The sequence below is a fragment of the Hyperolius riggenbachi genome, chromosome 9 (assembly GCF_040937935.1).
Source record: "Hyperolius riggenbachi isolate aHypRig1 chromosome 9, aHypRig1.pri, whole genome shotgun sequence".
NCBI lineage: Eukaryota > Metazoa > Chordata > Amphibia > Anura > Hyperoliidae > Hyperolius > Hyperolius riggenbachi.
Window position 1 is genome coordinate 225,287,779 of NC_090654.1, and position 13,835 is coordinate 225,301,613.

The 13,835-nt window shown below is 41.3% G+C and overlaps 2 protein-coding genes across 17 annotated transcripts in view; one reads left to right on the plus strand and one right to left on the minus strand.

The window, feature by feature from the left end:
• The window catches only part of SMOC1 (SPARC related modular calcium binding 1), a 418,437-nt gene that overhangs the window by 341,516 nt on the left and 63,086 nt on the right, over positions 1-13,835 (plus strand). For all 12 annotated transcript variants that reach the window (XM_068254051.1, XM_068254050.1, XM_068254055.1 and 9 more), the window contains one exon: positions 2,606-2,686. In XM_068254051.1, coding sequence (XP_068110152.1) covers positions 2,606-2,686 — 81 coding nt within the window. The remainder of the gene's footprint in view (positions 1-2,605; positions 2,687-13,835) is intronic.
• LOC137532982 (son of sevenless homolog 2-like) overlaps positions 1-13,835 on the minus strand; it is a 199,955-nt gene that overhangs the window by 74,698 nt on the left and 111,422 nt on the right. The gene's annotated exons all lie outside the window — the stretch shown is intronic.

Consider the following 13,835-nt stretch of genomic DNA (forward strand, 5'->3'; position numbering starts at 1 on the left):
AGGCATTAAGTGGGGGGAGGGGGGGTTAGGGTTGGGCACTACAAAGGGAGGTTAGGGTAAGGCATTAGGTGGGGGCACCTACAAGGGGGGGTAAGGGTAAGGCATTAGGTGGGGGCACCTACAAGGGGGGGTAAGGGTAAGGCATTAGGTGGGGGCACCTACAAGGGGAGGTTAGGGTTAGGGATTAGGTGGGGGAGCGGTTAGGGTTGGGCAGCTACAAGGGGAGGTTAGGGTAAGGCATTAAACGGGGGGGGGGGGGGGCACTTACAAGGGGAGGTTAGGGTTAGGCATTAGGTGGGAGAGCAGTTAGGGTTGGACACCTGCAAGGGGAGGTTAGGGTAGGGCATTAGGTGGGGGGGGGGGGGGTTTAGGGTTTGGCACCTGCAAGTGGGAGCTAGGGTTGGGCATTAGATGGTGGAGGATGTTATAATTAAATGCATCATAAAATATTGGTAATTTAAATTACCAGTATTTTACTATTCGCTGCACCACCTGGGTGCCCAACTGATGTGGCGGCGTCACAGTACGTACTCTAGCAGGAGACTAGTTGTTTGTGGTGCACAAGCCATAGTACACATGGTTTGACCTTAGAAGTATTTCTGTGTATTTTTGAGTCAGCAATATATTATGTTAAAATCTGCTCCTGACACTTCAATGACTGTGATTTATTTGACAGACAATAACTTCACAATCCAGATTAAGGGACTGCTGAACTGTCTCTAATCTCTCCATTTAAAGTTGTGATGAACACCTGTTTCTTGTATTTCTTCTCACCACTTGATGGTTTGCAAAAGTGATAATGACCTGCAGGTCAGCAATTTCCTTTTCCCAGCACATGGAGTTCTATGACTCAGGAAATCACCTCCATCCAGTTCAGGCCATGTGCTGTCACATACAAGGCATTGAAGGCAACCGCATCTATGGCACGCTGCAATATATCGTATGCGCCCACCTGCTCTTACTTGGTGCCACTTTAGTTTTCATGCCTTTTGTGTTGGCTGGAGATATTTCAAGGCTTAAAGGGAAACTCCACTTACATTTTAACATTTCAAGTATTTTTCCAAATGTACATAATGAAAAAAAATATCTTTCCATTAAATTTCAAAGCCAGCTAAGAGTTTTCATAACTGATGTTACAGGACAACTGAAATGAAAAGAATAGGGAGGCTGCTATAATTATTTCCGTCTAAACCATACCAGTTTCCTGGCAGCCCTGCTGATCTATTTGGCTGCAGTAGTGATCGATTGACACCAGAAACAAGCATGCAGCTAATCTTGGCAGATCTGACAATAATGTCAGAAACACCTGTTCTGTTGCATGCTTGTTCAGGGTCTATGGCTAAAAATATTAAAGGCAGAGGATCAGCAGAATAGTCAGGCAACTGGTATTGCTTAACAGGGAATAAATATGGCAGCCTCCATATGCCTCTCACTTCAGTTGTCCTTTAAGTTCAAACTGCACTTCTTTTCATCCATGGCAACGGTACTCTGGTGTACAGACTAGTCCTAAACTCACAGTGCTTTCGGGAGCAAATAGACGCACAGAGCAGGAGTCCTTGTAGCTCCGTACAATTGTTTCCGGGTTATGAGGCTCTGCAGTATCTTGTTATTCCATCATTAGGTACTAGACCAGGCATGGGCAAACTTGGCCCTCCAGCTGTTGAGGAACTACAAGTCCCACAATGCATTGCAGGAGTCTGACAGCCACAGTCATGACTCATAAAGGCAAATACATTGGAAGATTTGTAGTTCCTTAACAGCTGGAGGGCCAAGTTTGCCCATGCCTGTACTAGACACATCAGATTAGTGACACTGAAATAGTTGTCAGGACTAACCCTGGGTGGGGGAAAAAGATGGGTCACCTTGCATTTACCCATCCAACTGTAAGTTTACTTAACATAATCTTATGACAAAATATGTCTTTTCTCTCTCTTTTCTCTAATCCTTCCTCCCTTTTGCATGCACCAATCGCCCCTGCCTTCACTATCTATGGTAGGGGATGTGGCTCCTATAGTAACTAAGGTATTCTCCTCCTTTCATTATAATAGCTGGGGTGGTGACAGTGCATAATGTGGCAGGGCAGTGTGGTATTATTGGAGTGGCAAAGAGGTTTAAGAAATGCATGTATCAGGACTGTTCAGTCATACCCAAAGTGGCCATGAGGATCATGGCTGTCTTTTTGCTGGGTGGAGCATGTGACCTCCAAAGTTGGGACCCTGTAGGTGAGTATGGAGGGTAAGTTTCTCTGGAGGGAAAGGAGGAAGGGAGGGGGTGTCATCGTTGAGCTAATAGTCAATAAGAAAATTATAATTTTTTGAATAGTGAGATATGATACTACTATAACCTGTAGTGCGCAAATATCACTGGAAACGCTATCATTAATGCATGGTCACTGTGTGGTATGTGGGTAGGATAACGGGTGTTTGTTCTACGTCTGTATAACACTTATTGGTCATGAGGAGATATTAGAATAATATAATTTTCTTTATTTCCTAAAAAAACGAAATCAGTCAAAAATTGTTAGCTATTCGGTTCAGAAATACTTGATAATAATATTCGTTTTTTTAGAAAGCAAACTAGCAGTGTATATATTTTTGTTTTGTAGACATCACAGCGCCAACCTTGTGGATTAAGCACCTCGTTATCAAAGATGCCAAGCTGAACGGGTCGAGCATGAGGCAGCCAGGTACGGTGCAGTGCCCACTGTTATACTTGGCTTCCTTTTCTAGACAGAAATGTAATTGAATAAATTTGTCATGATATTGATTATGTGTGAATGATAAACTGCACTTGCTGGTAAGAGCTAATCCAGTGGTTTCTGAGTTTTTCAGCAGGCATATCTCTGGTTATTGAGATGAGTGGGACTCCAGCAAAGTACATTACAATTCCACAGTTCTGTTAAACCTGGTGGAACTCAGCCACATAGGACACGATCTTTTTCAAATGCTATGAACTGTGAACAGCAATATGTCAGATATCATAAACTGGCTAGTCTTGTCGCAGCGGTGGTTTGTTTTTCCCTTTTTTACAAATGAAAGGAACTCCCAGCACTGCTGAAAAGTCAGTTACACGATAAGAAGCTGAAAGCAAAGCCACACATGACTCCCAGTGGCCTGTACCAAAATTGCATATTTGGCTGTGTCATGTTAGCTGGACCTTCGCTGTGTAGGATCTTATCAGAGCAGAGCTCATTGGCTGCTTACATATTGTTTTGAGGTGTGGGATTGTCTAAGGCACTAGAGAAGTTATTTTAGGTTCGGGAGGGGAGTAGTATTTTGCACTGAGGAGAGAGTAAGTTATAATGGACTTTTTTTTTTTTTGGTGTAGGAAGAGGGGTTAGGAGGGGATTGTATTACATAGGAACTTTGACCCAGGATTAAACTTCATCCCAATCAGTATCTGATACCCCCTTTCCTAGGAGACAGCTTTACTTTTTCTCCAATAGATCTTCAGGGACATCTATATGACCGATATTGCGGTGAAACCCCTCCCACACTGTGATGTCAGGGCCATGGCCCTGACAGTTTCCTGTCTGTGAACCTTAATGCATTGTGGGAAATTTCTAATTGCCAGGCAAGAACTATCTCCCTCTTTGCATAGAACTCTCAGTAAACAAACATTCTGCAGAGATTGCCTGACTGGATTAAAAGTGTCGTCACCTGTGATAAATCTCAGCATGTTGAGGAAAAATTTTACAATGAAAAAACACAGAGTAAATAATTTAAAAATGAATATTGAATAAACTCAAATTTATTCATTGCATTATTTTCATTATACTATCTCTTCAAGGTCTAGTTGGGTTACGGTTGATTTGGCAGGGGATATAGTAATTTTTTAAGTGTGTGTGTGTGTTTACAGTGTGTGCAGTGTTTTGTGCCAGTGGTGGCTATGCTCAGTGTGTGTGTCTGTGTGTGTGTGTCTGTACAGTGTTTTGTGCCAGTGGTGGCTATGCTCAGTGTGTGTGTGTGTGTGTGTGTGTGTGTGTGTGTAGTGTTTTGTGCCAGTGGTGGCTATGCTCAGTGTGTGTGTCTGTGTGTCTGTACAGTGTTTTGTGCCAGTGGTGGCTATGCTCGGTGTGTGTGTGTGTGTGTGTGTGTGTGTGTACAGTGTTTTGTACCAGGGGTGGCTATGCTCAGTGTGTGTGTGTGTGTGTGTGTGTGTGTGTGTGTGTGTGTGTGTGTGTGTGTGTGTGTGTGTGTGTACAGTGTTTTGTGCCAGTGGTGGCTATGCTCAGTGTGTGTGTGTGTGTGTGTAGTGTTTTGTGCCAGTGGTGGCTATGCTCGGTTTGTGTGTGTGTGTGTGCGTGTGCGTGTTATGGGTGGGGGCAGAGTTTTGTGCCAGTGGTGGCTATGCTTGGTGTGTGTGTGTGTGTGCAGTGTTTTGTGCCAGTGGTGGCTATGCTCGGTGTGTGTGTGTGTGTACAGTGTTTTGTGCCAGTGGTGGCTATGCTCGGTTTGTGTGTGTGTGTTATGGGTGGGGGCAGTGTTTTGTGCCAGTGGTGGCTATGCTCGAGTTGGGAGAGTAGTATTTGGCACTAGGGAGTTATGCTCATTTTTGGAGGTGAAGGCAGTATTTAGGGATGTTAAGCTTAATACTGAGAAAGCCATACAGTATGTATTTTGTAGCAAGGTTGTGCTAGGTTTTAGGGGGATAGTAATTACAATAGGGGGAAATTGCACCAATAGCATACAGGGTTCTCAGTGTCAAAATAAACCAGGGACAATGTATATGCGGCTGAATATCAGTGTACATTGCAGGGCAACTGCTCAGTGGGAATAAGTGAGCCCAAAAGAAAGCATAATTTTCTGTGCTTAGTTCTGTCATAAGCTATCAGCAATCACTTACAGTACAAGCATTTATACACTTTATGTGGGTTCTTCATATGTTGCTGTGAAGAAGCTACTAGACTGCCATTGAGATTTCCAAGAGATGATTTAGTAACAGAGATTTGCAACAAAGCCTTGTTGTTTTGCATCAGATGCACTCATATATTTTTTAAAGGGATCCTAAAACAGCTTGGAATTCACTTCTCATTCAGCAATTCCTAACCCTAAGTCAGTTTAGTAGCTTTATTATACTTTATCCATAATGGTGGACAGAAACTTTTCTTTTGATTTTATTATTATTGTATTATTATTTATCATTTGGTATTTTTTTAGAGCTGGCGTCTTCTGCAGGACACAGTATCTGTTAATATCCATATCAGATGGACTCTCAATCTAATACCTACGAGGATCATATGTCCTTTGTAGTCTAGAGCCAACTTAGGTACTGGTCAAATTAGTGAATTGTCCTCTCAAATCATAACATTGGACATTTTTGAAAGCATTTGAAGACCCGATTCAAGCACAAATTTTTTTTTTTAGATCTGTGAACGAAGGCCCACAACTGTCAAAGTTTGTTTATGTCTGTGTAGAAGCAGCTTTATTAGATGATGCCAAATAAATCACTTGTAAAATACGCGGTGAGGAATCCAGACACAGACCACTTCCTGCATCACTGAATGTTATATAGACTGCACTCTACTCAGACAGATTCACACTGTGCTGGCCCACTTCCAGTCTAAACAGTGGAGATGATGTAATATAGACCCTGGGAGAAGCCACACCCACAGAACCTGAAATCTGTCTCCCTCTTACAGCAGCTTCTGGTCATGTGATCAAAAATGCAAGGCACAATGGTTAGCTCTTTTCGCACAAAAAACCCCAAAACATTTGAGTATTTTGAATACTAAGCTGCTGAATAGTGTTTTTAGAACTGTCCCAAATGATGAGTTTTGTCTAATTTCTGCTGACAGGCTGGCTTAATTCAACAAAGACTTTTTTGAAAAGATGAACAAAAAGTAAAACCATTGTGTGCCTAAACACATGTCTATATGAACGCCAGTTTTAATCACTTGTTTATTGATAAACTCACATATAATGATGCTGTAGAGCCTTAGCTTAGTCACGACTGGGTTATACTGTATGTCTCAGGACTGTACTATAGAGAGCCCTGATGATGCCCACACTTTAGCTAAATGAAGACATTATACTAATGTCACTCAAAGCAGAGACTCGTGATAATTTCAGATGACGTGTTATTGTCGTCCATCCTTGTCTGCTTCATTTTTATAGGGACTCCGAGCAGTACAGAAACTATGGAAAGATGCATACCATTTTGAAGCTCTCTTTATATAAACCGCCGCCCTACGCCTTTTCGTTTTTGCTATTTTCACGATCGAAATTGCGGAAAATGGGATTTCGATCGCGAAAATGAAAACTAAAAGGCGTAAGGCGGCGGTTTATATGTCGTTGGAAAGAGGAGAAAGAGAGTTTCAAAATGGTATGCATCTTTCCATAATGGTATGCATCTTTCCATAGTTACTTGTATTACACAGGACGACTTTTCCCCAAAGTCGCCAGCTCCATTCAGCTGCCGACTTTGGGGAAAAGTCGTCCTGTTTAATACAAGCAACTATGGAAAGATGCATACCATTATGGAAAGATGCATACCATTATGGAAAGATGCATACCATTTTGAAGCTCTCTTTCTCCTCTTTCCAACGACACATAAACCGCCGCCCTACGCCTTTTAGTTTTTGCTATTTTCGCGATCGAAATTGCGGTGGCCGAAATAGCGAAAACTAAAAGGTGTAGGGTGGCGGTTTATATATTGTTGGAAAGAGGAGAACGAGAGCTTCAAAATGGTATGCATCTTTCCATAGTTTCTGCACTGCTCAGAGTCCCTTTAAGAATTATCAATGTTGTTTTTTTTTTAATGGGTTAAAATGGGATTTTCTCGGTCTCATATTTGGTAGCATGCAGCAGGCTCTGCCACTGCATTACGCATTACTAATTCTTAAACCTTAACCACTTCACCTCCAAGGGTTTTTCCCCTTAAAAACCAGAGCATTTTTCACCTGTCAGTGCTACTTCCATTAATTCGCCTATAACTTTATTACTACTTATCACAACTAAATTATGGTGCAGTTTTGTGTCCGTCACTATTTACAAGCACATACATATTAAAAAAAACTCTTAATTCCCTAGGGTAACTTTTTATGTATTTTTTTAATCTGTATTTTTTTTTTTTATTGCAAAAAAAAAAAAATGTGGATGATTATGGGATAGTGTGGGAGGTAAAGTGTTAATTTTAAATGTACAGTATTTCTGGGTCGTTTAAAAAAAATAATTGTGTGTAGGTGTAATTTTACTATTTGGCCACAAGAGATCCACACGCATTACTTTTTATTGCATACCTATAGTATGCTAAATAGGAAGTAATGCATGCATGGGTTCCTGTCAGAAGTAAATAAATGATCACAGCAGCACCTCTTTGATGCCTGCGATCATTTACAAAGGTACATAGATAAAAAAAAGTTTGATTTCTTCCAGAGTAAAATGCATTATAAATTAGTTTTTTTCTTATGTTGCTGTCACTTATAGTAGCAAGTGAAATTCCAAACAATATGGTTTTGTTCTAATCCATTTCCTCATGGAGGATTCTCTGGTATTTCTTTATTTACAAAAGCATTTAATAAACAGCAGTTGTTAAACCAACTGCCAAAACAGTCTGCAAACAAGTAGGGAACCTGGCCAGCATATTTGTATAGATCCTTTCCAGGAAGTGATTTTATAAACAAGAAAAGAAATACTGAGAATCCCAATGAGGAGATGGATTAGTCCAAAATGTGTCAGATCTGTCCACTAAGAAAATCTACTATAAGTGACAGCAACAGTTGAAATGGTAAATTATAGTTCATTTTATTGTGGATGAAATGTACATTTTCCATGTATGGAGTATACATTTTACATGTTTTAACCACTTTACCCCCGCGCGTACGTATTTCTCCGCCCCTTTTTCCATCCTTTAACAACCAGGGACGGAGAAATACGTACTTTCCGCGTTCCCGACGCTGTCCGCGCTCCCGCTCGTAAACACGCCGCCCGCCGCCAGTAAACACGCCGCCGCCCGCTCGCCCAGAGATCAATGAACGGGAAAATCCATTCCCGTTCGTTGATCTAAGCCCCGCAATGATCCGCTGCTCTCCTATGGGCAGCGCGATCATTGTGAGAAAAAACTCACGTGTCCAGCCTCCTTATAATTCCTCCAAGCTTCCGGAAGGAAGCTTGGCGGTCGCATTAAAACAAAAAATTACTGTGGCCATCTTGTGGCAAAATAGTAAACTACACCCTACACATTTTTCACATACAAATAAATGACTTTTACACATAAAATTAACTCATTACCTCCCACACTCCCCATTTTTTTTTTTTTGTAATTAAAAAAAAATTAAAACATTTACAATTAAAAAAAATACATAAATAGTTACCTTAGGGACTGAACTTTTTAAATATTTATGTCAAGAGGGTATAACACTGTTACTTTATAAACTATGGGCTTGTAATTAGGGATGGACGCAAAAATGAAAAAAATGCACCTTTATTTCCAAATAAAATATTGGCGCCAAACATTGTGATAGGGACATAATTTAAATGGTTTTAGAACCGGGACAAAAGGGCAAATACATTTCATGGGTTTTAATTACAGTAGCATGCATTATTTAAAAACTATAATGGCCGAAAACTGAAAAATAATTATTTTTTTCCCCACATTTTTCCTATTTTCCCATTAAAACACATTTAGAAAAAAATAATTCTTGGCATAATGTCCCACCTAAAGAAAGCCTAATTGGTGGCGGAAAAAACAAGATATAGTTCATTTCATTGCGATAAGTAATGATAAAGTTATAGACGAATGGAAGGAGCGCTGAAAGGTGAAAATTGCTCTGGTGCTCAGGGGGTAAAACCCCTCAGTGGTGAAGTGGTTAACAACAATAACAATAATATTTATATAGCGCTTTTCTCCCTGGGGACTCAAAGCGCTTAATGATAGTGGTCCTTTAAAGGGGCACTATGGCAAAAAAAATTAAATTTAAAATAAACAAATAAGAATTACGTTTTTTCCAGAGTAAAATGAGCCATGAATTACTTTTCTCTTATGTTGCTTTCACTTACAGTAGGTAGTAGAAATCTGACAGAAGTGACAGGTTTTGGACTAGTCCATCTCTTCATAGGGGATTCTCAGCAATGCCTTTATTCTTTATAAATATATTCCCTCAAAAGGATTTAAACAATGATGCTGGCCAGCTTCCCTGCTTGCTACACAGTTTTTTGGCAGTTGAACAGAGCAACTGCCATTCACTAAGTGCCTTTGAAAATAAATAAATCCCCGAGAATCCCCCATGAAGTGATGGACTAGTCCAACATCTGTCACTTCTGTCAGATTTCTACTACCTACTGTAAGTGACAGCAACATAGGAGAAAAGTAATGTCTGGCTCATTTTACTCTGGAAAAAAATATACTTCTTATTTGTATATGTTTACACATATTTTAAATGTTACACTTTTCGCCATAGTTCCCCTTTAAGGGTTTCGAAATGGCAAATGGGAATCTAGACTAGAGATGGTCAATGAGATGCTAATATTTCTGGCTAGTATGCAAAGTGTATGCAGTTTGGAGTGGGACCAATTAATATAGCACTTAATATAGACAGGAAGTATGCTTAATTGGTCCATTTCCAAGCAGCATGTATTTGCATGCAAGCCAGAATTAAAGCAAAACTGCAGTGACAAAGAAATAGTCACATACTTGCCTATGTAGAGGGAAGGCTCTGGACCCTATAGAGCATTCCTGGTCCTCTCATGGTGTCCTGGTTCCAGTGCTTTTCCCAATTCAAATCTGCTGCCCTTGGGAGCCCTCCCTGAGTTCTTACGAAGACGGGTGGCTCAGTACTGCGCATGCACAAGTGCGCCCCTGTCCATGCACAGTATGGTGCCACCCGTCTTCGGGATTACTCAGGGATGCAAGTGTTTCAGAGGATCCCCGATGGCATATCAGACCAGTTGGTCAAATACGTGAAACGGGGTAACAGTGTTGGAAAGAAAAGACCAAGTGAGGACAGGGAAGGCACTATAGCATACATGTCAAACTCCAGCCTCCGGGCCAAATCTAGCCCTCAGAGCCATTAAATTTGGCCCTCAAGAGAGTCCCCCACTTTGCATTATGTTTGGCCCACTCTAGACCACCATGGACGCTATATTGGAGGTGAAGCCCTAGAACACCAGGGAAGCCATATGGGGGAGGTGGGGTAAAGTACTAAACACTAGGGAACTGTATGGGGAAGGTGGGGGCCTCTAGACACCAGGGAGATGTATAGGGGAGGGAGAACCTCTAGACAGAAGGGAACTGTGGTTTGTGGTGGGGCATTAGAGACACCAGGGAACTTCATAAGGGAGTAAGGTGGCCAGTAGACATTCACATTAAGCATGGCCCACGACTAGGTCCCAATGTACAATTTCGGCCCACTTTGTATTTGACACCCCTGCTGCATAGGATCCACAGCCTTCCCTCTCCATAGTTGAGTATGTGACTTATTTTTCCTTGTATCACTTTAATAGCATCCCATTGACCTTGTCTAGTCAGGACCTACAGTAACAGTTTGACTCAGCAGCATTGGCAACCATGTGACAGCCAGTAGCTTACAGCGCCTGCTGTCTACTGGAAGCACCGGTTAATTTTTATAATAGTGAGCTTAGAATCTGTTTAAATAAGTGTCTTCATATATTATTATGGCTTAGCTGAAGATCAGTTCACGCTCCAATACACTTTGAAGAAAAACTCCAGAAGACACTGAGCAGTCCACACACACAAACTGTATGAAATGACAAAAACCCAGCATCTATCTAGCGAGAAAGGCCCGCTATGAGTAATATAGTCCTAACAAAGTTTATCTGTGCTGAATATACTTCATGGCTCTATAGAGGATTAGGCACAGAGTGCGTTATATATACATTTATATACACATCTGTAAAACCTGAGTTGCAAGCCATTTGTATAAAGGCTCATGGGAACATCTGAAACTATAACTCATACACTTGTGTTTATAGGCCATCCAAGCATATAACCTAAACCTTTTAAATAGTGAGTCTTAGAAGCTTCCCTCCAGCACTGCAAGGTTTATGTTCTGCTCCTAGACACTAAAACACCACATTTTAATAACACTTTCAACTGCTATTTATGAATGTCATGGAAAGTTTTTGCAATGCTGTAATAATATATTGCAATGTGTGCCGTGATACCTTCGCCGTGGCATAGGTCACATCTGTGAGGGTCACTTGTAAACACCCGGCTCGCAATGAAGTGGAGGAGAAAGAGAAAAATAAGTTTATTTATTTACAACCTTCAACCTGTCAGTCTGTCTCTTGACTGTCTTGCGGCCGGTTGCCAGGTGAAGACTGAGCGCTCATATAAACCGAGCATGCAGCAAGGAATGACCTAATCTATTACATGTGTTTGCTCAAAAGATATTTTTACAGTCTGTGCCGTAATGTTAACATTGCTAGCTTCATCTGTTCACTGCATTCGAAATAAAGAGGACCTGTAAATTGAGTTATGGTCTTGAATCCGTTCACGTTGTTCTCGCTAAACTGCTCTGTGGGGCCCAGCGGGAAGACTCTCTGCCGATGAGGCGTTGGAGCTTTCGCTGGAACCATAGCTGTTTATGCATTGAAAGGGATGAGCGAATAATGAAAAACCTGCTCTGCCTGCATTTGGCGATCTTTTCCAGTGATCTCACTTTGCTGGATCCAGATCGTCCACGCCACACATTTTCACTTTTGTATTTTGACCTTTGTTTTTCTCTTTTAAAGGAGCTTTAGGTACATTTTCTTTTTAATACGCTAAAAAAATTGCTCCCTGAACATTGATTGTTGGTTTTACCTTATCCAGCCTAAGCAATTCAACAAGGCATTTTCATATCAGAAGATACATAAAATTCACCATGTACTACTTAGTGGATACAGCATTGCTTGTCTAATGTGTGGCAGATACCAGCAATCCTGTTTCATTGATGAAGCAGTCAACAAGGCATCACTTGCGTATTGTTTACATTACTGTGGCCTGTCTGTCCAGGATTGGGTGCCCTTGGGGTAGCTGGTTCTGTACTCATTGAGGGACTTTCTCCTGTTTTTAAAGGACAACTGAAGTGAGAGGGAAATGGACAGTGCCATATTTATTTCCTTATAAGCAATACCAGTTGCCTGGCTGTCCTGCTGATCCTCTGCCTCTAATACTTTTAGCCACAGACCCTGAACAAGCATGCAGCAGATCAGGTGTTTCTGACATTATTGTCAGTTCTGACAAGTTTAGCTGCATGCTTGTTTCTGGTGTTTTTCAAACACTACTGCAGCCAAATAGATCGGCAGGTCAGCTAGGCAACTGGTATTTGAAAGGAAATAAATATAGCAGCCTCCAAATTATACTCACTTCAGTTGTCATTTAAGCAGCTTCATGCATGTTACATTATATCTATTCCTCCGACTACTAAAACCTCCACCATAAGCATCAACAGTAGGATTAGTGAGATAAACACGGGGGGGGGGGAGGGGGAAGGAGGGGGTTAAACGCAGTAGGAGAATCTAGATACAGTGGGAGGGGTTTGGACAAACTGCACAGAGAGGAACAATCTTCTTACCAGGCTAACAAAGTACTCGAAAAACATGTACGTTTTTTCAGCTCCTATGGTGTAATTTGGCAAATAAGTAATGCAATTATTTGTGCATTATTGAGCAGTGGGCACTGGGCAATCTGTAAGGGCTCATGTAAAAATAATTTTTTACATGAGAACTCCATCAATGTTAACAGGATTCATTGTTGAATAAGAAAATCATTTTTCACTAATATCTGCTTAACCTCTTGAGGGCCGCGGTGTTAAACCCCCCTAGTGACCAGGCCATTTTTTACTAATAGGGCCACTGCAGCTTTAATGCCTTGCTGCAGGGCCGTACAACTCAGCACACAAGTGATTACCCCCCCCCCCCCCCATCCTTTTCTGCCCACCAACAGAGCTGTTTGTTGGTGGGCTGTAATTGCTCCCCCAATGTTTTTTTTTTATAAATATTTTTTTTATTAATAAATGTTTTTTGTTTTTTTTAATTTTATACCTCCCTCCCTCCGCTAGCCAATCAGCGCGATTGGCTGTCATAGGCTTCAGCCGACGACAGCGGATCGATTTAGTGCCTCCTAGGGGGACAGCCGTGTCACACGGCTGTCCCCAGTACAGTGCTGCTGTAGATCGCAGCGCTGTACATAGTAAATAGACGGCGGTTTCGCTGTCTAACAGTCTCCTAGTGGAGATCGCTGCTGTGAGACTGATGGCGGAGCAGAGCTCCATCATTCATGCGGAGATGCGTGCGCTCCTGCAAAGCCCCGCCCCAGGACTTCACCCCACTTGGCATGGAGTGGTCTTGGGGCTGCCGCACTGCTCAAGCCAATCGGCGTTGAGCAGTCGTTTAGCAGTTAACATGTTTTGGCCTGGAAAATATCAACATCAAAGGTTAGGATGCTTTTCTAGTCAGTTCTCTAACTAGGGCCTTTATTCAATTCATTTTTTCTCCTAAGTTTTCTCCTAGGTGACATTTTCACACATTTTCAATATAATGCCTTTTAAGCCACCAGCTAGCTTGGAAATTGAATAATTTTGAGAGTACTGCTTCACCTACTTGTTGGTACTTTTACAATTGTAGAGTGCTGAAAAGTTATTTTAAACAGAAGATGAAATGTTATCTCCTAGGAGAGTAAATTGAATAAGGCTCTATGGGCCATATGCAATTCACTTTTTCTCTGGAGTTTTCTCCTAGGAGATAATTTTTCATCTTCAATTGAAATTAACTTTTTAGAACTTTATGGAAAAAGTACCAAAATGTGGGTAAAAAAGTACGGTCAAAATTAATTTTGAGTATTTGTTTTCATGCTGGTGGTGTAAAAGGCATTTTATTATCAAGTTGTGAGAT